General features: G+C 43.1%; 5 protein-coding genes across 25 annotated transcripts in view; all 5 read right to left on the bottom strand.

Moving 5' to 3' along the window:
- LOC115154607 (protocadherin gamma-C5) overlaps positions 1–25,076 on the bottom strand; it is a 164,911-nt gene that overhangs the window by 25,491 nt on the left and 114,344 nt on the right. The gene's annotated exons all lie outside the window — the stretch shown is intronic.
- On the bottom strand, positions 1,246–4,387 carry LOC115154610 (protocadherin gamma-C5). Its single transcript, XM_029701044.1, has one exon. It carries the CDS (start codon positions 4,212–4,214, stop codon positions 1,536–1,538), a length of 2,679 nt encoding a protein of 892 aa, XP_029556904.1. The 5' UTR covers positions 4,215–4,387; the 3' UTR covers positions 1,246–1,535.
- LOC115154613 (protocadherin gamma-C5-like) lies at positions 4,466–8,231 on the bottom strand. Its single transcript, XM_029701046.1, has one exon. It carries the CDS (start codon positions 7,673–7,675, stop codon positions 5,090–5,092), a length of 2,586 nt encoding a protein of 861 aa, XP_029556906.1. The 5' UTR covers positions 7,676–8,231; the 3' UTR covers positions 4,466–5,089.
- On the bottom strand, positions 14,319–20,535 carry LOC115154611 (protocadherin gamma-C5). Its single transcript, XM_029701045.1, has 2 exons — positions 17,608–20,535; positions 14,319–14,478 (listed from the first exon to the last, which is right to left on the bottom strand). Exons 1-2 carry the CDS (start codon positions 20,059–20,061, stop codon positions 14,335–14,337), a joined length of 2,598 nt encoding a protein of 865 aa, XP_029556905.1. The 5' UTR covers positions 20,062–20,535; the 3' UTR covers positions 14,319–14,334.
- The window catches only part of LOC115154618 (protocadherin gamma-A11-like), a 32,630-nt gene continuing 30,909 nt past the window's right edge, over positions 23,356–25,076 (bottom strand). Inside the window, exon 2 of the mRNA XM_029701052.1 lies at positions 23,356–23,477. Within this exon, the coding sequence (XP_029556912.1) occupies positions 23,469–23,477 (9 nt within the window). The 3' untranslated portion in view covers positions 23,356–23,468. The remainder of the gene's footprint in view (positions 23,478–25,076) is intronic.

Here is a 25,076-nt window from a genome sequence, read left to right as displayed (position 1 = left end):
TCTTCTGGGAAGGCTTTCCACTAGATGTTGGAACTTTGCTGCGGGGACTTGCTTCTATTCAGCCACAAGAGCATTAGTGAGGTCGGACACTGATGTTGGGCGATAAAGCCTGGCTCGCAGTCAGTGTTCTAATTCATCCCAAAGGTGTTCGATGGGGTTGTCAGTGCTCTGTGCAGGCCTGTCAAGTTCTTCCACACCGATCTCAACAAACCATTTTTGTATGGACCTCGCTTTGTGCACAGGGTTATTGTCATGCTGAAACAAGAACCTTTCCCCTTCCCCAAACTGTTGCCACAATGTTGGAAGCACAGAATCATCTAGAATGTCATTGTATGCTGTAGCATTAAGATTTCCCTTTACTAGAACTAAGGGGCCTTGCCCGAACCATGAAAAACAGCCCCAAACCATTAGTCCTCATCCAGCCAATTTTACAGTTGGCACTATGTATTGGGGCAGGTAGCGTTCTCCTGGCATCAGCCAAACCCAGATTCTGTCGTACAGCAAGATGTTGAAGTGGGATTCATCACTCCAGGGAACCAGCAGATGCTTTGCATTGTTCATGGTGATCTTATGCTTGTGTCCAGCTGCTCGACTACGGAAAACAATTTCATGAAGCTCCCGACGAACAATTCTTGTCCTAATGTTATTTGCAGAGGCAGTTTGGAACTCAGTAGTTAGTGTTGCAACCGAGAACAGATGATTTTTACGTGCTATGCGCTTCAGCACTCGGCGGACCCATTCTGTAAGCTTGTGTGGCCTACCACTTTGTGGCTGAGCCGTTGTTGCTCCGAGACGTTTTCCACTTCACAATAACAGCACTTACAGTTGACCAGGGCAGCTCTAGCAAGGCAGAAATGTTACAAACTGAGTTGATGGAAAGGTGGCATCCTATGACTGTGCTATGTTGAAAGTCACTGAGCTCTTCACTAAGGACTTTATACTGCCAGTGTTTGTCTATGGAGATTGCATGGCGGTGTGCTCGATTTTATACACCTGTCATCAATGAGTGTGGCTGAAATATCCAAATCCACTAATTTGAAGGTGTGTCCACATACTTCTGTATATATATTGTATGTTACATTTGGTATGGTTACATAAGACAGATGTCACTTAAGGCAAAAACAAAAGTCGGGTGGTTGGTCGAGTGAATGGTTGGGCGTATAACGCAAACGTCTAGCAACCCAAAGGTTTGTGAGTTCAAATCTCATCACGGACAACTTTAGCATTTTAACTAATTACTTTTTACAACTAATTGCAACTTTTAAACTAATTGCAACTTTTTAGCAACTTTGCAACTACTAAACATATTAGCTAACCCGTCCCCTTTAACCTAACTTCTAAACTAAACCGCATAAGTTTTTCAAATTTGTAACATTCCATTCGAAATGGGTGACGGACATTCACAAATTCGTACGTACCATAGGGAAGGTAACATATCATACTAAATAGAGTGTATCGGATTTACATACAGAATAATACGAAATCCTGTGAGACCAGGTTAACCACTGACGTTAGACAGCACAGCACAAAACGATTCAGGACATGGAAAGTTCAATTAATGGTTGAAACCTCACGTGAAAAGTGTAAATGAAAGCAAAATAACTGGAAAAAAAGAAGCTCCTGATGCTATTAATTTTATTTTCATTGCATATTACAGGAAAAGTATTTACGAAACCAAGCCGTATTATGAATTGTATGACATAGAAATATATGGGAACAATAGCAAGTTTAATAACTTCCATTTCAATTACCAATTCAAACAATGTGCTCACCTGTTGGCTCTCGAACGTCCACGCGCTGTCCGGTAAAGACGCATCAAGCACGTTTATCATGTCCTTAAAGTCTGTGGTGCTGCTGGGCTTAACGAGGGTGAAATCACTGAACTCGGACACTGGAGAGAGACACGACCTGAAGGACTGGCTCTGAGACAACATGTCCCCTCCCAGGACCTCCACATACTTAATAGGGCCGTCAGTGTTGAGCTGGAGCTGCAGGTTTCTGTTTGGATTCTTGTATCCGTCAGAATCAGCCCGTCTGATACAGCAACTCGAGCTGCTCCTACTGTTTCTAACGCACTTCACCACTAAGATGAGGAAAGTCAACAAAGACAAAACGGACACGGAGGCCAGAGAGATGATCAAATAAAAGGTGATTTTACTGTTTCTCTTGCTGGGCTCTGCTGTTTTCTGGCGGAAGTCCGAGATGGGCTCGTGGAGCCCGTCCTCTAACAGTATGTTGACTGTGACTGTGGCGGACTGGACCGGCTCCCCATTGTCCTGTATCTCTATAAGCAGCCTCTGAGAGGAGTCATCCTGCTCTGAAACCGCGCGTTTAGTCCTCACCTCCCCTGTGTAAAGATTCACACTGAACAGAGACGAGTCTGTGGCCTCCACCAGCCTATAGGAAATCCAGGCGTTATGGCCCGAGTCTGCGTCCACTGCCGATATCTTGGTGGTGAGGTGGCCTGCTTTAGCGGACCGGGGCATCTTCTGATGGGAGACAGAGCCCATGACAGCGGAAGGGTAAATAACAGCGGGTGCATTGTCGTTCTGGTCCAGGATAAAAACATGAACCGTGACGTTACTGCTCAGAGACGGAGAGCCGTGGTCCTTTGCCTGCACCTGTATCTGAAACACCTTCAGTTTCTCATAGTCAAACGAGTGCATGCTGTAGATGCTGCCGTTATCTGAGTTGATGTAAATATAGGAGGAGACAGACACGTCTTGTACTTTAGAGTCTAATATAGAATAGGAGATCTTGGCGTTTTCTCCTATATCTGGATCTGAAGCGGAAACTGAACACATTATTGATCCAGCAGCATTGTTCTCTCTGACGTAAACAGTGTAAGAAGGTTGGGAGAAAACTGGAGGGTTGTCATTAACGTCCAAAACTCTTACAATTACCTCTTTTTTTGAAGTGAGGGGAGGAGAACCCGAATCAGAGGCGACAATTTTCAGTTTATATTCAGGAAATAGCTCCCGGTCGAGTTCAGAGTCTGTTAGTATAGCATAATTATCTGCATACGACGGTTTCAATTTAAATGGATGTTCGCCTATTAAACTCAAACTGACCTTCCCATTTTCCACTGAATCAAGATCTTTTGCGCCTATCAAAGCAACAACTGTTCCTAAAGAAGCATCTTCTTTCACTGGGTTAGGTGACGAGGTAAGGACAATTTCAGGTGCATTATCATTCACATCTAAAATCTCTACCCGAATAGAGCAGTGGCCCTCCATAGCGGGAATTCCTTTGTCTGTAGCGCATACATTAAATTCATAAGTGTGACTCTCTTCATAATCCAGATTGCCAGTCACAGTGATCTGTCCAGACTCAGAGTCAATAGAAAACATTTCATGTATGAAGTCTGGCGTTTGCTCAGCGAACGTGTATTGCATCGCTCCATTAGCACCCTCGTCAGCATCACCGGCTTTGACGATTATGACCACTGTACTTTTGGGTGAATTCTCGAGTAAAGAGCATTCATAAAGCGATTTCTCAAAGATTGGAGCATTGTCATTGATATCTAAAACTTGAACAGTGACCTCCGTAGTACCTGATCGGGCCGGATTGCCACCATCTATTGCTGTCAGCACAAGATGATGAACGGCCTGTTTCTCTCTGTCTAGTGCTTTTTGTAAAAGTAACTCTGGTATTTTCACTCCATCTCTATTGGTCTTAACATTTAATGAAAAAAAGTCATTTGTATTTAATTTGTATGAACTGAGGGAATTGGATCCCACGTCAGGGTCCTTTGCGCTGGTAAGTAGAAACCGAGCTCCGGTTGTTGTGGATTCTGCAACATTAAGAACCCGTTCAGCAGACAAAAAGATTGGCCCATTATCATTAATATCCTGGACTTCCACCTCAACGCGGTAAAGGCGGAGCGGCTCCTCAATAACAACCTGCAGTGGTAATAGACAACTGGCGCTTTGTCCGCACAGACTCTCTCTGTCGATCCTCTCGTTGACAACCAACTCGCCTCTCCTCAAATCCACACTGAAATATTGCTTACCAGCCTCGGAGGCTATCCTTAGTTTACGCACAAAAATCTCAGACGCTTTCAAACCAAGATCCTCCGCTATAGACCCAACAACAGCTCCTTCTTTCAATTCCTCTGGAATAGTGTAGCGGATCTGAGCCTGTATTGTATTCCATAGCAGAAAGAATAGCCAGAACGCCCGTTTATGCAGAATCTTCATCCCTAAAATCCCCATTTCCAAAGAAGATGTATATTTGACGCAAACGAAGTTATTGGATTGCAATACATCGCAATCATAAGCAATTCGATCATGAATATTCCCTTATCTTTCAAGTACAAAATGTTGCAAAAATATTTATTTCACTGTATCGATGAGCGTAGCTCCGTCTCTCCCATCTCTGTGCATTGTATGGGTTACTGTGCTATGGCTGGGGAAGGGCGTAGATCTCTTTGTACAACGCTGCATGCTATTGGCGCTCAGCGCTCCAATAGATTAAGACTTGGATCAGTGCTGCCTTCAAGTAGCAGCACAGACCCAGGCTACGATCGAGGAAAACAACTACGTAGGCCTACCACGCTCTACCATCACAACTAAAATACGTGTTTCGTAAGACTAATTCAAAATAATATGAAAATCTAAATACACCGGACATTGAAATCGAAGTAGAATGAAACAATATAAATTCTGTTAGACCCATAGCTACTGTTTCATGAACAAAACATATCAACGTAATAATGTGTCCTCTGTCTTTTGTGACGTGTCCTGTTGATGCAATAATGTAGCTGTTTCCCTATCAAAGTCGTAAAAAAGTGAAGCAATTCATATTTAACAAAATATTGTAAGAACAAGTAAGGGAACAGAACAACAAAAGCACGGTACAAAACAACCAAGATATTCTACTAGTTGAGGTTTAAAAAAGTACAATGCTGCTATAGTGACGAACTGAATTACTCAGAGCTCTCCCCTATTCTAGCAGCGAGTCAGAACTGTAGCGAACATTTCAGAACCTTGGACAGCGCCAAGCCAGATAGTTAAGGCGGGCTGTGCAGCGTAGCCTCTGAAATGCAAGACGTTTCTCAAAAGAACCGCAAAAATACATGAACCTATTATCAACATACATAGTTATGAAAACACATCAATTTAAAGGATGCAAGATTTGTTCTAATGTAGTCACTGGAATACGAATAATAGATGAGAACACTGGACATTTGCATAACACTCATTTGAGCAGGAATTGCGCTCACCTGTTGGCTCTCGAACGTCCACGCGCTGTCCGGTAAAGACGCATCAAGCACGTTTATCATGTCCTTAAAGTCTGTGGTGCTGCTGGGCTTAACGAGGGTGAAATCACTGAACTCGGACACTGGAGAGAGACACGACCTGAAGGACTGGCTCTGAGACAACATGTCCCCTCCCAGGACCTCCACATACTTAATAGGGCCGTCAGTGTTGAGCTGGAGCTGCAGGTTTCTGTTTGGATTCTTGTATCCGTCAGAATCAGCCCGTCTGATACAGCAACTCGAGCTGCTCCTACTGTTTCTAACGCACTTCACCACTAAGATGAGGAAAGTCAACAAAGACAAAACGGACACGGAGGCCAGAGAGATGATCAAATAAAAGGTGATTTTACTGTTTCTCTTGCTGGGCTCGGCTGTTTTCTGGCGGAAGTCCGAGATGGGCTCGTGGAGCCCGTCCTCTAACAGTATGTTGACTGTGACTGTGGCGGACTGGACCGGCTCCCCATTGTCCTGTATCTCTATAAGCAGCCTCTGAGAGGAGTCATCCTGCTCTGAAACCGCGCGTTTAGTCCTCACCTCCCCTGTGTAAAGATCCACACTGAACAGAGACGAGTCTGTGGCCTCCACCAGCCTATAGGAAATCCAGGCGTTATGGCCCGAGTCTTCGTCCACTGCCGATATCTTAGTGGTGAGGTGGCCTGCTTTAGCGGACCGGGGCATCTTCTGATGGGAGACAGAGCCCATGACAGCGGAAGGGTAAATAACAGCGGGTGCATTGTCGTTCTGGTCCAGGATAAAAACATGAACCGTGACGTTGCTGCTCAGAGACGGAGAGCCGTGGTCCTTTGCCTGCACCTGTATCTGAAACACCTTCAGTTTCTCATAGTCAAACGAGTGCATGCTGTAGATGCTGCCGTTATCTGAGTTGATGTAAATATAGGAGGAGACAGACACGTCTTGTACTTTAGAGTCTAATATAGAATAGGAGATCTTGGCGTTTTCTCCTATATCTGGATCTGAAGCGGAAACTGAACACATTATTGATCCAGCAGCATTATTCTCTCTGACGTAAACAGTGTAAGAAGGTTGGGAGAAAACTGGAGGGTTGTCATTGACATCCAAAATACGAACATGAATTGTTTTTCTAGAGTTGAGAGACGGTATTCCGGAGTCAGAAGCTTTAATTTCAACAGTGTACTCTGGATTTTTTTCTCTATCCAAACTGGTGTCCGTAACCAAAGCGTAGTTGTTAGATACAGATGGTTTTAATTTAAATGGTAAGCCTGGCGCTATATTCAAGTTGACGTTGCCATTCTCTCCAGAGTCTACGTCCTTGGCACTTATCAAAGCTATAACTGTTCCAACAGGCGCGTCTTCACTAACAGGACTAGGCTCAGACTTAAAAATTATCTCTGGGGAATTGTCATTCAAATCCATAATTTCAACATTAATAGTACAGAGGCCTTGCATTGGTGGAATGCCTTTGTCTGTGGCAAGAACATCAATTTTAAACGAATTTCTTTCTTCATAATCTATCTCTCCCTTAACCTTTATTTCGCCAGTTTGGGGATCAACAGTTAAAAGGTTCTGTAGGGACTCTGAGGTGTGTGGTCCAAATGAGTAAACGATCTCACGATTGACTCCATCATCACGGTCGACAGCTTTTACAGTGACAACGATAGTTCCTGGTTGTGTATTTTCAACCACTTGGATATCATATCCACTTTCCTCAAAGATGGGTGCATTATCGTTTATGTCTTGTACCCGAATAGTAATTTCTGCTGTGCCTGATCTAGCAGGATTTCCACCATCTACGGCTGTTAGAAGCAGGCTGTGTACGGACTGTTTTTCTCTGTCTAATACCTTTTCTAAAATCAATTCGGATACTTTTGACCCATCTTTATTTGTTTTAATATCTAGCACAAAATGTTCATTTTTACTAAGTGTATATGTGCGTAAAGAATTGGAGCCAACGTCGGGGTCTTGTGCTGATTCTAAACGAAATCTTGCGCCTGGCAGTGTGTGCTCCGCAATATTTAAAACATTTCTATTGCTTTGAAATACTGGGGAGTTGTCATTTATATCCTGAATTTCGATCTCAACACGATACAGCTGTAGTGGGTTTTCTATAATAGCCTCTAAAGGCAACAGACAATTGGCATTTCCTCCACACAGACTTTCTCTGTCTATCCTCTCATTAACAATGAGCTCGCCTTTGCCCAAATCCACACTGAAATACTGCTTATCGCCCTCGGAGGCTATCCTCAGTTTACGATCGGAAATCTCAGCCAAATTCAAACCCAGATCTTTAGCTATATTCCCAACAACGGATCCCACGTTGAGCTCCTCGGGGATGGTGTAGCGCGTCTGCGCTTCTATTGTACACCCCAGGAGGAGAAAAAGCAGAAGCCCCCGCCATAGGAAAACCTTTATCTTCATTAGAATCCTCATTTCCATGAATGATGATCCTTTGGACTTCGTAAAGGTCTTGGTTTATAATACATTGCAATGTAATCCCAGTTAGTAAAATATATTATTCATATAGAATTGAACACCGTTTTATATATTAGTCCTATCTCCCAATATGAGCGCGGCTCTGTCTCTCCCAGCTCTATGCATTGTAGAATGGTAGACTCCAGTAGCCCTACCCACAAAAAAACAGGGTTCTTGACGAGGCTGGGCTTATGGTGCTGAGGCTGGGGGAGGGACTAGATCTCTTTGTACAGTTCAGCACATGATTGGTTCACAGAACTCCAATGGATTATCATGGCGAGTATCTCAGCACTGGCAGTTAAAGAAACAGCGCTGTTATGAGCAGTAGAGATGTAATGATGTGTCCATTTACTCCTCAAAATTGGGGTCTATTACTGCATTGGCATTTATGGTTTACCTTCATGTAAAATAAACAAACAAATTAATAGCCTACATAAACGCTTGCCAAAGTGTAGAAGAAAGCCATTTCATGAAATAATATCATGAAAAATGAATAGCCTGTATAGTGCATTCCAGAAAGTATTCAGACCCCTTGACTTTTTCCACATTTTGTTACTTTACAGCCATATTCTAAAATGGATTTCATTGCTTTTCCCCCTCATCAATCTACACCCAATACCCCATAATGAAAACGCAAAAACAAGTTTTCAGACATTTTAGAAAATGTGTAAAAAAATAAATATCTAAATATCTTATTACATTTAAATAAGTATCCAGACCCTTTACTCTGTACTTTTTTGAAGCACTTCTGGCAGTGATTACAGCCTCTAGTCTTCTTGGGTATGATGCTACAAGCTTGGCACACCTTTATTTGGGGAATTTCTCCCATTATTCTCTGCAGATCCTCTCAAGCTCTGTCAGGTTGGATGGGGAGCATTGCTGCACAGCTATTTTCAGGTCTCTCCAGAGATGTTCAATCTGGTTCAAGTCCGGGTTTTGGCTGGGCCACTCAGGGATATTCAGAGACTTGTCCCGAAGCCACTCCTGCGTTGTCTTGGCTGTGTGCTTAGGTTCATTGTCCTGTTGGAAGGTGAACCTTCGCCCCAGTCTGAGGTCCTGAGTGCTCTGGAGCAGGTTTTCATCAAGGATGTCTCTTTAGTTTGCTCTGTTCATCTTTCTCTCAATCCTGACTAGTTTCCCAGTCCCTGCCACTGAAAAACATCCCCAAGGCATGATGCTGCCTCCACCATGGTTTACCGTAGGGATGGTGCCAGGTTTCCTCCAGATGTGACGCTTGGCATTCAGGCCAAAGTTTTCAATCTTGGTTTCATCAGGCCAGAGAGTCTTGTTTCTCATGGTCTGAAAGTCCTTTAGATGCCTTTTGGCAAACTCCAAGTGGGCTGTCATGTACCTTTTACTGAGAAGTGGCTTTTATCTGGCCACTCTACCATAAAGACCTGATTGGTGGAGTGCTGCAGAAATGGTTGTCCTTCTGAAAACATTCTCCCATCTCCACAGAGGAACTCTGGAGCTCAGTCCTCCCTGACCAAGGCCCTTCTCCCCCGATTGCTCAGTTTAGCCGGGAAGCCAGCTCTAGGAAGAGTCTTGGTGGTTTCAAACTTCTTCCATTTAAGAATGATGGAGGCCACTATGTTCTTGGGGACCTTCAATGCTGCAGAAATGTTTTGGTATCCTTCCCCAGATCTGTACCTCGACACAATGCTGTCTTGGAGCTCTACGGACAATTCCTTCGACCTCATGGCTTGGTTTTTGCTTCGACATGCACTGTCAACTGTGTGATGTTATATAGACAGGTGTGGGCCTTCCAAATCATGTTCAATCAATTGAATTTACCACAGGTGGACTTCAATCAAGTTGTAGATACATCTCAAGGATGATCAATGGAAACAGGATGTACCTGAGCTCAATTTCGAGTCTCATAGCAAAGGCTCTGAATACTTATGTAAATAAGGTATTCTGTTTTTATTTTTAATAAATGTGCAAACATTTCTAAAAACCCGTTTTCACTTTGTAATTATGGGGTATTGCGTGTAGAATGATGAGGATTTAAAAAAAAAATGTAATCCATTTTAGAATAAGGCTGTAATGTCAAATACCTGGGTGTCTGGTTAGACTGTAAACTCTCCTTCCAGAATCACATTAAGCATCTCCAATCCAAAATTAAATCTAGAATCGGCTTCCTATATCGCAACAAAGCATCCTTCACTCATGCTGCCAAACATACCCTCGTAAAACTGACCATCCTACCGATCCTCGACTTCAGTGATGTCATCTATAAAATAGCCTCCAACACTCTACTCAACAAATTGGATGCAGTCTATCACAGTGCCATCCGTTTTGTCACAAAAGCCCCATACACTACCCACCATTGCGACCTGTACGCTCACGTTGGTTGGCCCTCGCTTCATACTCGTCGCCAAACCCACTGGCTACAGGTTATCTACTAGTCTCTGCTAGGTAAAGCCCCGCCTTATCTCAGCTCACTGGTCACCATAGCAGCACCCACTCGTAGCACGCACTCCAGCAGGTATATCTCATTGGTCACCCCCAAAGCCAACTCCTCCTTTGGTTGTCTTTCCTTCCAGTTCTCTGCTGCCAATGACTGGAACGAACTGCAAAAATCTCTGAAGCTGGAGACTCATATCTCCCTCACTAGCTTTAAGCACCAGCTGTCAGAGCAGCTCAGAGATCACTGCACCTGTACATAGCCCATCTGTAAACAGCCCATCTATCTACCTACCTCATCCCCATACTGTATTTATTTATTTATCTTGCTCCTTTGCACCCCAGTATCTCTACTTGCACATTAATCTTCTGCACATCTACCATTCCAGTGTTTAATTGCTATATTGTAATTACTTTGCCATCATGGCCTATTTATAGCCTTAACTTACCTCATTTGCACTCACTGTATATAGACTTTTTGTTTTCTTTTGTTCTACTGTATTATTGACTGTATGTTTTGTTTATTCCATGTGTAACTCTGTTGTTGTATGTGTCGAATTGCTATGCTTTATCTTGGCCAGGTCTCAGTTGCAAATGAGAACTTGTTCTCAACTAGCCTACCTGGTTAAATAAAGGTGAAATAAAATAAAATAAAAAATAACGTAACAAAATGTGTTAAAATTCCAGGGGTCTGAATACTTTCCAAATGCACTGTATGAACTGCAAGGCATGCATTGTTTTTTAGACAGATGCAAACGGGCTGCCACAATGCAATTTTAGACAAATAACACAGACAGAACAACAGGAGCAAGTGTTCCATGACCCGCTAACTAATCCAGAGCTATTTCAGCACCTTGTTTGTGGACAGCGCTTGCAGCCTAGAGCGCTTAGACCAAGTTAAACAATATTCTTTAACCTAGAGTTGTTTGTTGCATCCCCGCATAAATCTAATTAGCATAATACAAAACCCATAAATATCTGTCAGTTTAACCATCTACAGACTACATCCTGTCTAAGCCGGGGGAGTTTAAACTATATGGAATTGTTTTAAGAAGGTCATTTAGCTGTTTGATTTTCAATTTTAAGACTCCTTGAATTATTTAACAAAACAAAAAATATACATATATACATATATACATATATATACTGTATATATATATATATATATATATATATATATATATATATATATATATATATATATATATATATGATTAACATTTTAATATGGCCTTACAGCAATTAGCCCATTACAAACACATTGAATTACAGATTCATGACTTGGAACAAAAAATCAAAAGGAAGTTTGTTCTGAAGTGTCTGTCCTATATCTGAGAGAAATAGAAAGATCAGCGCAGGTCCTAATCCAGGCACTTGTCATCTCCCGTCTGGATTACTGCAACTCGCTGTTGGCTGGGCTCCCTGCCTGTGCCATTAAACCCCTACAACTCATCCAGAACGCCGCAGCCCGTCTGGTGTTCAACCTTCCCAAGTTCTCTCACGTCACCCCGCTCCTCCGCTCTCTCCACTGGCTTCCAGTTGAAGCTCGCATCCGCTACAAGACCATGGTGCTTGCCTACAGAGCTGTGAGGGGAACGGCACCTCCGTACCTTCAGGCTCTGATCAGGCCCTACACCCAGACAAGGGCACTGCGTTCATCCACCTCTGGCCTGCTGGCCCCCCTACCTCTGAGGAAGCACAGTTCCCGCTCAGCCCAGTCAAAACTGTTCGCTGCTCTGGCACCCCTATGGTGGAACAAGCTCCCTCACGACGCCAGGACAGCGGAGTCAATCACCACCTTCCGGAGACACCTGAAACCCCACCTCTTTAAGGAATACCTGGGATAGGATTAAGTAATCCTTCTAACCCCCCCCCCCCCCCCCCAAAAAAAGATATAGATGTACTATTGTAAAGTGGTTGTTCCACTGGATATCATAAGGTGAATGCACCAATTTGTAAGTCGCTCTGGATAAGAGCGTCTGCTAAATGACTTAAATGTAAATGTAAATCAGGAAACATGTATTTAACCACTTATTTTCGGCACTAAACAATCTCCATATATACTTCTATTCAACTGGTACTTCAGCGGAGTCTTGTGAGGCCTGAGGGCGAGCAAAGAAACTGACATGTACGTGTTCGTGAAAGTCTCACCTTTCCACAGATGGGTCAAATTAGTGTGTAGCCCAAAATGTTTGGACTACAGACATACAGTTGAAGTCGGAAGTTTACATACACCTTAGCCAAATACATTTGAACTCAGTTTTTCACAATTCCTGACATTTAATCCTAGTAAAAATTCCCTGTTTTAGGTCAGTTAGGATCACCACTTTATTTTAAGAATGTGAAACGTCAGAATAATAGTATAGAGAATGATTTATTTCAGCTTTTATTTCTTTCATCACATTCCCAGTGGGTCAGAAGTTTACATACACTCAATTAGTATTTGGTAGCATTGCCTTTAAATTGTTTAACTTGGGTCTGTCACGTCCTGACCAGTAAAGAGGTTATTTGTTATTGTAGTTTGGTCAGGACGTGGCAGGGGGTGTTTGTTTAATGTGTTTAGGGGTTTGTTGGGCAATGGTCTATGTTAGTCTATTTCTATGTCTGTGTCTAGTTTATCTATTTCTATGCTTAGTTTATTGGTTTGACCTTCAATTGGAGGCAGCTGTTTCTCGTTGCCTCTAATTGAAGGTCCTATTTAGTAGGGGTCTTTTTTCATAGGTTTTTGTGGGTAGTTGTTCCATGTATGTCTCACAGGACTGTTTTTTCGTCGTTGTTTTTGTTTAAGTGTTTGTTTTGGTTTGTTTCATAATAAAGAATATGAGTATTCACATTCCCGCTGCGCCTTGGTCCCATCTTTACGACGAATGTGACAGGGTCAAACGTTTTGGGTAGCCTTCCACAAGCTTCCCACAATAAGTTGGGTGAATTTTGGCCCATTCCTCCTGACAGAGCTGGTGTAACTGAGTCAGTTTTGTAGGCCTACTTGCTCGCACATGCTTTTTCAGTACTACCCACACATGTTCAATAGGATTGAGGACAGGGCTTTGTGATAGCCACTCCAATACCTTGACATTGTTGTCCTTAAGCCATTTAGCCACAACTTTGGAAGTATGCTTGGGGTCATTGTCCATTTGGAATACCCATTTGTGACCAAGCTTTAACTTCCTGACTGATGTCTTGAGATGTTGCATCAATATATCTACATAATTTTACTTCCTCATGATGCCATCTATTTTGTGAAGTGCACCAGTCCCTCCTGCAGCAAAGCACCCCCACAACATGATGCTGCCATCCCCGTGCTTCACGGTTGGGATGGTGTTCTTTGGCTTGCAAGCCTCCCCCTTTGTCCTCCAACCATAACGATGGTCATTATGGCTAAACAGTTCTATTTTTGTTTCATCAGACCAGAGGACATTTCTCCAAAAAGTATGAACTTTGTCCCCATGTGCAGTTGTAAACCGTAGTTTGTACAGATGAACGTGGTACCTTCAGGTGTTTGGAAATTGCTCCCAAGGATGAACCAGACTTGTGGAGGTCTACAATTCTTTTTCTGAGGTCTTTCCTGATTTCTTTTGATTTTCTCATGATGTCAAGCAAAGAGGCACTGAGTTTGAAGGTAGGCCTTGAAATACATCCACAAGTACACCTCCAATTGACTCAAATGATGTCAATTAGCCATCAGAAGCTTCTAAAGCCATGACATCATTTTCTGGAATTTTCCAAGCTGTTTAAAGGCACAGTTAACTTAGTGTATATAAACTTCTGACCCACTGGAATTGTGATACAGTGAATTATAAGTGAAATAATCTGTCTGTAAACAATTGCTGGGAAAATTACTTGTGTCATGCACAAAGTAGATGTCCTAACCGACTTGCCAAAACTATAGTTTGTTATCAAGAAATTTGTGGAGTGGTTGAAAAACTAGTTTTAATGACTCCAACCTAAGTGTATGTAAACTTCCGACTTCAACTGTAATTAGGCACATCTGCTGCACCGACTTCAGACGAGTCCCAATACGTTTATGGGTCTCATCTTTCCATAGAGGGGTCACAATCGTTTGTAGGACAACCCGTTCGGACGCTACAGATGATTTTATGTGAAGTCCGATTTTCGGGAAGTCTAATGGTCTGACTAACACCGCTTTCACCGCAGATGCGAAAGCTCAACATCAGTTATATTGAGACGCATCAAATGCAAAAATACCGATAAAGTATCTATAGCTTAAAACTCTGATATAAACAGAAAATGCAAAACACCCAAATTATATAGAATCGAATGAATGGAAGTGGTAAAACCCAGTTCCATGAGATACAGTCATAAATTAACAACAATTGAATCCGGTGGCAATAAAAACATACCTGTTGGCTCTCGAACGTCCACGCGCTGTCCGGTAATGATGCATCAAGCACGTTTATCATGTCCTTAAAGTCAGTGGTGCTGCTGGGCTTAACGAGGGTGAAATCACTGAACTCGGACACTGGAGAGAGACACGACCTGAAGGACTGGCTCTGAGACAACATGTCCCCTCCCAGGACCTCCACATACTTAATAGGGCCGTCAGTGTTGAGCTGGAGCTGCAGGTTTCTGTTTGGATTCTTGTATCCGTCAGAATCAGCCCGTCTGATACAGCAGCTCGAGCTGCTCCTACTGTTTCTAACGCAATTCACCACTAAGATGAGGAAAGTCAACAAAGACAAAACAGACACGGAGGCCAGAGAGATGATCAAATAAAAGGTGATTTTACTGTTTCTCTTGCTGGGCTCGGCTGTTTTCTGGCGGAAGTCCGAGATGGGCTCGTGGAGCCCGTCCTCTAACAGTATGTTGACTGTGACTGTGGCGGACTGGACCGGCTCCCCATTGTCCTGTATCTCTATAAGCAGCCTCTGAGAGGAGTCATCCTGCTCTGAAACAGCGCGTTTAGTCCTCACCTCCCCTGTGTAAAGATTCACACTGAACAGAGACGAGTCTGTGGCCTCCACCAGCCTATAGGAAATCCAGGCGTTATGGCCCGAGTCTGCGTCCACTGCCGATATCTTAGTGGCGAGGTGGCCTGCTTTAGCGGACCGGGGCATCTTCTGATGGGAGACAGAGCCCATGACAGCGGAAGGGTAAATAACAGCGGGGGCATTGTCGTTCTGGTCCAGGATAAAAACATGAACCGTGACGTTGCTGCTCAGAGACGGAGAGCCGTGGTCCTTTGCCTGCACCTGTATCTGAAACACCTTCAGTTTCTCATAGTCAAACGAGTGCATGCTGTAGATGCTGCCGTTATCTGAGTTGATGTAAATATAGGAGGAGACAGACACGTCTTGTACTGTAGAGTCTAATATAGAATAGGAGATCTTCGCATTCTCACCCATGTCTGTATCAGAGGCGGACACTGAGCTCAGTAAAGATCCCGGGGTTCCATTTTCTTTAACATACACAGTATAGAACGGCTGAGAAAACACTGGCGAGTTGTCATTGACATCTAAAACACGAACCGTGATTGTTTTTCGAGAGGTAAGAGACGGTTTCCCAAGGTCAGAAGCTATAATTTCGACAGTATACTCCGTTTTTTTCTCCCGATCGAAACCGGAATCACTAACCAAAGCGTAGTTATTAGAAATGGATGGTTTTAATGAAAAAGGTAAGCCTGGCGCTATATTCAGACTTACTTCACCATTATCTCCAGAGTCTATGTCCTTAGCACTTATCAAAGCAACAACCGTTCCAATAGGCGTGTCTTCCCTCACCGGGCTAGGCTGCGATTTTAAAATGAGAGCTGGGGAATTGTCGTTTAAATCAATAACTTCTACATTAATACTACATACGCCCTGCATTGGTGGGGTGCCCTTGTCTGTTGCGAGAACATCAAATTTAAACGAATTTCCCTTTTCATAATCTATATTTCCCTTAACCTTTATTTCACCGTTTTGCGGATCGACAGTTATAAGGTCCTGTAGTGACTCTGATGTGTGTGGTCCAAACGAGTAAACGATCTCACTGTTGGACCCATCATCAAGATCGACTGCTTTAACAGTGACGACGACCGTTCCTGGTAATGTGTTTTCAACCACTTGAATGTCATATGTGCTTTCTTCAAACACAGGTGCATTGTCGTTATTGTCTAGAACTCGAATAGTAATTTCTGCTGTACCTGATCTAGCAGGGTTCCCACCATCTACGGCCGTCAAAAGCAGGCTCTGTACGGACTGTTTTTCTCTGTCCAATACTTTTTCTAAAACCAATTCTGGGACTTTTGACCCATCCTTCTTTGTTTTTATGTCTAACACAAAATGTTCATTTTTACTAAGTGTATATGTGCGTAAGGAATTGGAGCCAACGTCGGGGTCTTGTGCTGATTCTAAACGAAATCTTGCGCCTGGCAGTGTGTGCTCCGCGATATTTAAAACATTTCTATTGCTTTGGAATACTGGGGAGTTGTCATTTATATCCTGAATTTCGATCTCAACACGATACAGCTGTAGTGGGTTTTCAATTAAAGCCTCCAAAGGTAACAGACAATTGGGATTTCGTCCACACAGATTCTCCCTGTCTATTCTCTCACTAACAATGAGGTCACCTCTTCCCAAATCCACACTGAAATACTGCTTATCGCCCTCGGAGGCTATCCTCAGTTTACGATCGGAAATCTCAGACACTTGCAAACCCAGATCCATAGCTATATTCCCAACAACGGATCCCACACTCAGCTCCTCCGGGATGGTGTAGCGCGTCTGCGCTTCTATTGTATTCCACAGAAGGGAGGAAAGCACGAGCCCCCGCCATAGAAATACCATCTTCATTTGAATCCGCATTTCCATGAATGATGATCCCTTGGACTTCGTAAAGGTCTTGGTTTGTAATACATTTCAAGATAATCCTACCAAGTAAAACCTGTTATTCGTATAGAATTAAACACCGATTATATGTCCGTCCTATCTCTCAAAATGAGCGCAGCTCTGTCTCTCTCAGCTCTGTGCATTGTAAGGATTATGGTAGTCTCGGGTAGCCATACCTAAAAAAAAGCCTGGTTCTCGACGAGGCTGGGGTTATGGTGCTGAGGCTGGGGGAGGGACTAGATCTCTTTGTACAGTTCAGCACATGATTGGTTCACAGAACTCCAATGGATTATCATGGCGAGTATCTCAGCACTGGCAGTTAAAGAAACAGCGCTGTTATGAGCAGTAGAGATGTAGTGATGTGTCCATTTACTCCTCAAAATTGGGGTCTATTACTGCATTGGCATTTATGGTTTACCTTCATGTACAAATGAAACAAATGAATAAACAAATTCATATATAAAGGCCAAAGTGTAGAAGAAAGTCATTTCATAACTTCATATGGTGAAAAATGAAAAGCCTACACACCAAAATGACATAGAATCGAAACGAATAGAAGTGGTAGAACCCAGTTCCAGGAGATACAGTCATAAATGAACAACGATATAATCCGGTGGTAATAAAAATTATACATTATATACATTATAAAGTAGCTGCGCTCACCTGTTGGCTCTCGAACGTCCACGCGCTGTCCGGTAATGATGCATCAAGCACGTTTATCATGTCCTTAAAGTCAGTGGTGCTGCTGGGCTTAACGAGGGTGAAATCACTGAACTCGGACACTGGAGAGAGACACGACCTGAAGGACTGGCTCTGAGACAACATGTCCCCTCCCAGGACCTCCACATACTTAATAGGGCCGTCAGTGTTGAGCTGGAGCTGCAGGTTTCTGTTTGGATTCTTGTATCCGTCAGAATCAGCCCGTCTGATACAGCAACTCGAGCTGCTCCTACTGTTTCTAACGCACTTCACCACTAAGATGAGGAAAGTCAACAAAGACAAAACGGACACGGAGGCCAGAGAGATGATCAAATAAAAGGTGATTTTACTGTTTCTCTTGCTGGGCTCTGCTGTTTTCTGGCGGAAGTCCGAGATGGGCTCGTGGAGCCCGTCCTCTAACAGTATGTTGACTGTGACTGTGGCGGACTGGACCGGCTCCCCATTGTCCTGTATCTCTATAAGCAGCCTCTGTGAGGAGTCATCCTGCTCTGAAACCGCGCGTTTAGTCCTCACCTCCCCTGTGTAAAGATTCACACTGAACAGAGACGAGTCTGTGGCCTCCACCAGCCTATAGGAAATCCAGGCGTTATGGCCCGAGTCTGCGTCCACTGCCGATATCTTAGTGGTCAGGTGGCCTGCTTTAGCGGACCGGGGCATCTTCTGATGGGAGACAGAGCCCATGACAGCGGAAGGGTAAATAACAGCGGGGGCATTGTCGTTCTGGTCCAGGATAAAAACATGAACCGTGACGTTGCTGCTCAGAGACGGAGAGCCGTGGTCCTTTGCCTGCACCTGTATCTGAAACACCTTCAGTTTCTCATAGTCAAACGAGTGCATGCTGTAGATGCTGCCGTTATCTGAGTTGATGTAAATATAGGAGGAGACAGACACGTCTTGTACTGTAGAGTCTAATATAGAATAGGAGATCTTCGCATTCTCACCCATGTCTGTATCAGAGGCGGACACTGAGCTCAGTAAAGATCCCGGGGTTCCATTTTCTTTGACATAAACAGTATACGAGGTCCGGGAAAACACTGGAGGATTGTCATTGACATCTAGGATTTTCACGGTAACGGTTTTCTTTGTAGATAAAGGTGGGGACCCTGAATCAACCGCGTTAATGACAACATCATAGTTCGGGAACGTCTCTCGGTCTAATGGGCCGTTGGTCACCAGGGCGTAATGGTTGGAAACAGAGGGCTTCAGAGTGAACGGTGAGCCCCGGGACATGTTTAACTTTACTTTGCCATTCTCACCAACGTCTAAGTCTTTAGCGCTAATCAATGCAATAACCATCCCGGGGGCTGAATTCTCCGGTATTGGACTGGTCAGTGAGGTTATAATAATTTGAGGGGCGTTATCATTAACATCAGCAATATTGATCTTTACACTACAGTGCCCCTCCATCTGTGGACTGCCTTTATCTTTTGCCACAATATCAAACGTATGCAAATTCGTCTGTTCATAATCAAGCTGTCCTTTGATAGTAATTTCGCCAGTATTTGAGTCAACATTAAGTAATGTCATTATACTATCTGGGGTCTGGTCTGCAAAGAAATACTCGACCTCTCCATTTAGTCCTTCGTCAGAATCTGAAGCTTTTACATGTACAATCTGATTGCCAATGGGTCTATTCTCAGCTACAGATATTTCATAAAACGGTCTCTCAAACTGGGGCTCATTATCATTAACATCAAGAACTATGACGGTGATTTCAGAAGTACCCGATCGTGCAGGAGTCCCTCCGTCTACAGCGGTGAGCACGAGCTTGTGCACGGCCTGCTTCTCTCTGTCCAGTGAAGTCTTCAGCACAAGTTCGGGAATCTTTTGGCCTCCCTGGGTCTTCATGTTCAACAGGAAATGGTCATTATCGCTGATACTATAGGACCGTAATGAGTTTGCGTCTACGTCAGGATCATGTGCACTTTCCAATGGGAATTTTGCACCTGGATTAATCACCTCAGCTATTTTCAAAATTCGTTCATTTGTAAGAAAACCTGGAGAATTATCATTTATATCCTGTATTTCGATTTCAATGCGGTGCAGCTGTAAGGGATTTTCAACTATAACCTCCAGCGGTAACAGACAAGGGACATTCTCTCCACATAAATATTCTCTGTCTATCCTTTCATTGACAACCAGCTCACCCTTTCCCAAATCCACACTGAAATACTGCTTACCAGCATCAGAAGCTATCCTCAGTTTACGGTCATAAATCTCAGATATTCCCAAACCCAGGTCCTTGGCTATATTTCCAACAACAGAACCTTCCTTTAACTCTTCAGGTATAGTGTATGGAATCTGCGCCTCTATTGTATTCCACAGGAGAACGAATTGATGAATCCATAACACTTGCCACCTCAAATGGCCTCGAATCCTCATTGTCCTTTGTTCCATTGAAACTCCCTTTCACAGTAAATCCTCTCCATCACACAATATAAAAATTGAAGTTATTCGCCATAGTGTCTTGAATACACATTTCCCAAAAATGCAAGCAGACCTTCTTTTGTTTCCATTCAGTTCAAGTGTAGCTCCCAGATCTGAGCATTGTAGGCTACGGGATGTAATGCTGAGTCTGAGGGGAGGGAGTAGATCCCTTTGTATGGCTCAGCACAGTATTGGTGCAGAGAACCCACTTGATATAACCTATCACACACGTAGTGTATCTTAAAGGTACAGTCTATGCCTTCACTATGAGTAGAATGCTTAAAATACAGAAACAGATAAGCAGTATTTATTTACAGGTGTAACATTTTACTTTGATTAGTAGTAAATATGCTACTGTACAAAATAAACGTGGTAATTCACAAAATAAATAAAATCTATAGCGCCCCCAAAAATGCAAATATTAGCCTATAGCCTATTACTATTATTATCCAATAATCATAAAAGCACTGTATCACTTCAAGCCCTCCGTTTACTGTACTCTTTCTGCCGTCTTGTGGCAATGAGAGGGAAGCACAGCCTAGTGGTGTTCTCATAGTCTGTCACGAGGAGCAGGGAGCCAGTCTCTCGCATCCCCTCACACACACACACACACACACACACGTGTAATCACAGTAGCATGCTCAGCACGAGCAGAAGGGGGGAGCAACGGGCTGGGAGTGAAAGGATCGCGAGAGGCGGGAGCAAAAAGGAATAGAGGTTTGACGCACACGTACACGCTCACACACACGGTTTAGTAGCCTACATATTTGATCATTTTACTATTTTGCTGTGTAACTGATCGAGGAAGCCTTTAGGCTAGGTCTATATGTCTGACCACCACAATAGCAATTCGTCCACAGTGATTTTTATCGACAGCAGGCTACAACCGTGAGGCATAGATTAACTAAATCTCCCTAGCAACCGAGGGTGCTCTAATAGGTCGTCGTCAATAAAACGTCACACAATAAGGTGCAGGGCGTTCGATTTGCCTCCAAGGAGATCCCCAGCTCCGCTAAAACCGTTCCGTTTTCAAGTGACTGTTAAATAAATGTTAACTATTTGGTTGTAATATCACCTCTTGAAGAGCCTAGTCAGAACTACACATTTCAGATTATTCCGTGCAAAACAACTGGGCACATTTAGCTCTATCATCAGAGTTATACAGCAGTAACTGCATGCTTTTCATGCTTTTCATGATCAGTAAACATCAATTGATCATGTAATTTCAGATAAGTGAGGGTAGCCTCACGATATTTCTCAATATTGGCCACCTTGAAGTGGATATTTTAGTGATATAGAACAAAAGTGACCTGTACCTGACCAGTATGAGTGGTTTAGGTTCATTTCCCATCCTTTGTGGACTCTACCTGTCAAGCAGCAGAAGGGCGCATTTACCAATGTACTGTTAGCTGATAATGTGTACTTTACAAGCTACAAATATAAACTGTGTACATTGGCATAAAGATAGTTGTAAGTAGACCTAATGTAGTTTGTTCTCAAACCAATGTCGGCCTGCCTAGCGAAGTTAGATAACATTATCTTCTGTTCAGTATTGTTTTTAAGTGTTTAATCATGATTGCTGCTTACAGACATGGCAGGCTATATTGAATGATGGACAAGTTTGCTAACTTTCAGGGGATAAACTAGATGGCTTTATTTGCTTGCCATCTATAGTGGTGATGACAGTAGTCCGACTGACAACTTTACCAGGAAGAGGACTTGCCGATTTCAAGCTCTTTCCATGTGTCTGAAAATACATAATCAATAGATTTTTACTGATCATGAAAAGCATGCAGTTACCTGCTGTATAACTTCGATGATAGAGAATAATCTGAAATGTGTAGTTCTGACTAGGCTCTTCAAGAGGTGATGATATTACAACCAAATAGTTCTTACATTTATTCAACAATCCCTTGCAAACGGCACGTAGCTGGAGGTCTCCGTGCCTCCACCAGTCAAATTGAACGCTCTGCACCATATTGTGACGTTTTATTGATTACGACCAATTACAGCGTTAGATGAAAATAAAGGTTTAATCATGAATCATGCTTATAATCATATCACAGTGTTATGTAATATGGGCCAGGTCGAAAAAATATAAATACAGTCGTATTTCATCACAATGATCATATGACCCATTTGTGCAGCAAGAGATGATCCAATCACTGGAAAGCAGAGGAGACCACGCGCGCTGCACAGAGAGGAGCATTTCAGCACCACGCGGGTGGACAGCGCCACACAGGCGGAGAGCTCACTCTGGTGCATGCGGCAGATAATAGGCAGCACGAGAGTGGCATAAACAACGCGTGCTTGTTTCCCTTCACTAGAAAGGAAAACAGCAGCTAGATGAACAGACATTTCCTCAGATAAACACCCGGGTAGCATTTCAAGAGGTAGAACAGTCATCGAAATGCTCCGAAACCTGCTTTGTTCGAGAACCTGTGTATAAAAGTCTGAATTTCATTCTGCTGTTTGTCATGTGACCAGGCAATCCTTTATCATTCATGAGTTGGGCCTCAATAGCTGAATAAGTCAACAAGATGTAAAGCCCTTTTCCAAGGTATATGAACATAATGATTGCTGTAATTATAAATGTGTGCACTTCACCCAAAGGAAGAGATGTGACCAATACAAGTACCAACATATTCATTATAGATGTATTTAGATATATCTCATACACAGCTCATGGGAATGTTCTTTACCCCTTTGTAAGCAATGAGATATTTCAATGGCAAGCATTGGAATCCTAAATAATACAATGTCAAAAATCGGTATAACTGGCTGTGAAATATGATGAACAAAGCTTATCTGTCCCTTTACCCCTGCTACTTGTGTGTTGAACATGATCCTCTTAAAGGTTACATTGGTCTAAGTGCATACACAAGTGTGTGTGTGTGTGTGTGTGTGTGTGTTTGTGTGTGTGTGTGTGTGTATAAGTGTTTTGTGTGTGTGTTTGTGTGTGTGTGTGTGTGTGTGTGTTTGTGTGTGTGTGTGTATAAGTGTTTTGTGTGTGTGTTTGTGTGTGTGTGTGTGTGTGTTTGTGTGTGTGTGTATAAGTGTTTTGTGTGTATGTATGTATGTGTGTGTGTGTGTGTGTGTGTGTGTGTATAAGTGTTTTGTGTGTATGTATGTGTGTGTGTGTGTGTGTGTGTGTGTGTGTGTGTTTGTGTGTGTGTGTGCGTGTATAAGTGTTTTGTGTGTGTGTGTTTGTTTGTGTGTGTGTGAGTGTGAGTGTGTGTGTGAGAGAGAGAGAGAGAGAGAGAGAGAGAGAGAGAGAGATTTGATGTGGTTTGATATAGATTGACAGATAGATAGATTATAGATTGGTAGGATACAGATTGGTACGATAAATTGTCAGGTAGAAAAGGAGATGAAGTTTATCTTACCTTGTTTGGAGAAACACAGAGGGAGCAGATGCAGTGACGACATGGAAAAGAGAGAAAAGAAAGACATATTCATTAGATTAGGACAAGGACTGTATTCACAGCACACAGAGACATACTTATCAAAACAGAAAGAGTTCAGATACAGACCCATCTGACACATGTTCACCACAGACACTTAGCATGACCACAGTCACTTAGCATGACCACAGTCACTTAGCATGACCACAGTCACTTAGCATGACCACAGTCACTTAACATGACCACTGTGTTGTATATCATTCTGTGCATGTGCAGTGTGGGTTCAGTGTGTGCAACAACCGTAGTATTACACTGGTGTTTTCTTAATGTTACCCTTATGCTTCATGAGTAGGGCCCTGAGGTTTTCCTGGTCAGGTCCCTTCATCAGGGAAAACTCTGGGCCCTATAATCATGACTCTGGGCCCTATAATCATAAGGTCGGTGCCTGACCTCACTGGGGCCAAGCTTCCTGACATCCAGGACCTCTATACCAGGCGGTGTCAGAGGAAGGCCCAAATAATTGTCAAAGACTCCAGTCACCCAAGTCATAGACTGTTCTCTCTGCCACCGCATGGCAAGCGGTACCGGAGGTCCGAGTCTACGACCAAAAGGTTCCTTAACAGCTTCTGACAGCTACTCGCTGTTTATTATCTATGCATAGTCACTTTACAAATGACCCCGACTAACCTGTACCCCACACAATGACTCGGTACCAGTACACCCTGTATATAGCCTAGTTTTTCACTTTAGTTCATTTTGACATTTTTCTTTAACTGCATTGTTGGTTAAGGGCTTGTAAGTAAGCATTTCATGGTAAGGTTGTATTCGGCGCATGTGACAAATACAATTTGATTTGATTTGACCACCAGGGGAACACAAGCAGGTTTACCATCACCAACAAAACATGTTTGTTATTACCAAACACAAAATAGAGGCACTATGTCACTAAATCCTTTGCATGTTTTTCTTATTATTTACTGTGCTTGGTCTCGACAACAGTTAAGACATGGTTAGATCTGCAACAGTGTAGATATCCCTGTATGTCACTTGTAAACAAGGAAGAGCATGATTTTTTCTTATTGTTCTTATCTTTATTATCACAATCTTCACAAACACCAGCAACGATATCATCTTCACTGACAGTAGCAAACCAACGTTACACACATCATCTCCCCAGACAAAGAGAGAGAGAGATTCAGACAAAATAATACAGACATGTTTCCCCTTCCTGCTGGCCCTGCCCAGCCCCACTGCGGCTCTTTGAAGACTTAAACATGGTCCACGGCAGGGGTCCCTTTCCTCTGTCTCTGCACTGTAATACACTGCCTTTCGATCAAACACCCATACATTAAGCTGTCGCTGCGCGCAACTTCTGAGGGAATGGTGCAGTCTTCAGTGTGACTCAGCCAGTCATGAAAATTAATGTGTGGAATGTTTCTGTGTCAGTGGGGAAGGGTGGGGTGGGGTGGGAAACTGAAAGCTGTCTGAAAACCATGCACAGAGATACAAATTTGATTCGAATGAATGCTGGAAAGGTATAGGCTACTGTTCAAATTAAGTGTTAATATGCTGTGTGCATTG

The sequence above is a fragment of the Salmo trutta genome, chromosome 19 (genome assembly GCF_901001165.1).
Source record: "Salmo trutta chromosome 19, fSalTru1.1, whole genome shotgun sequence".
Taxonomy (NCBI): Eukaryota; Metazoa; Chordata; class Actinopteri; order Salmoniformes; family Salmonidae; genus Salmo; species Salmo trutta.
This window is presented reverse-complemented; position numbering and strand designations above follow the sequence as displayed.

Bases quoted from the DNA above. Each gene is read 5' to 3' on its own strand.
- LOC115154613 (XM_029701046.1), bottom strand. From the start codon at position 7,675: ATGGAAATGAGGATTCTAATGAAGATAAAGGTTTTCCTATGGCGGGGG.
- LOC115154610 (XM_029701044.1), bottom strand. From the start codon at position 4,214: ATGGGGATTTTAGGGATGAAGATTCTGCATAAACGGGCGTTCTGGCTA.
- LOC115154611 (XM_029701045.1), bottom strand. From the start codon at position 20,061: ATGGAACAAAGGACAATGAGGATTCGAGGCCATTTGAGGTGGCAAGTG. The intron at 14,479-17,607 runs GTGAGCGCAGCT...GAGAGCCAACAG, and splicing joins GGACGTTCGAGAGCCAACAG to GTATGTTTTTATTGCCACCG.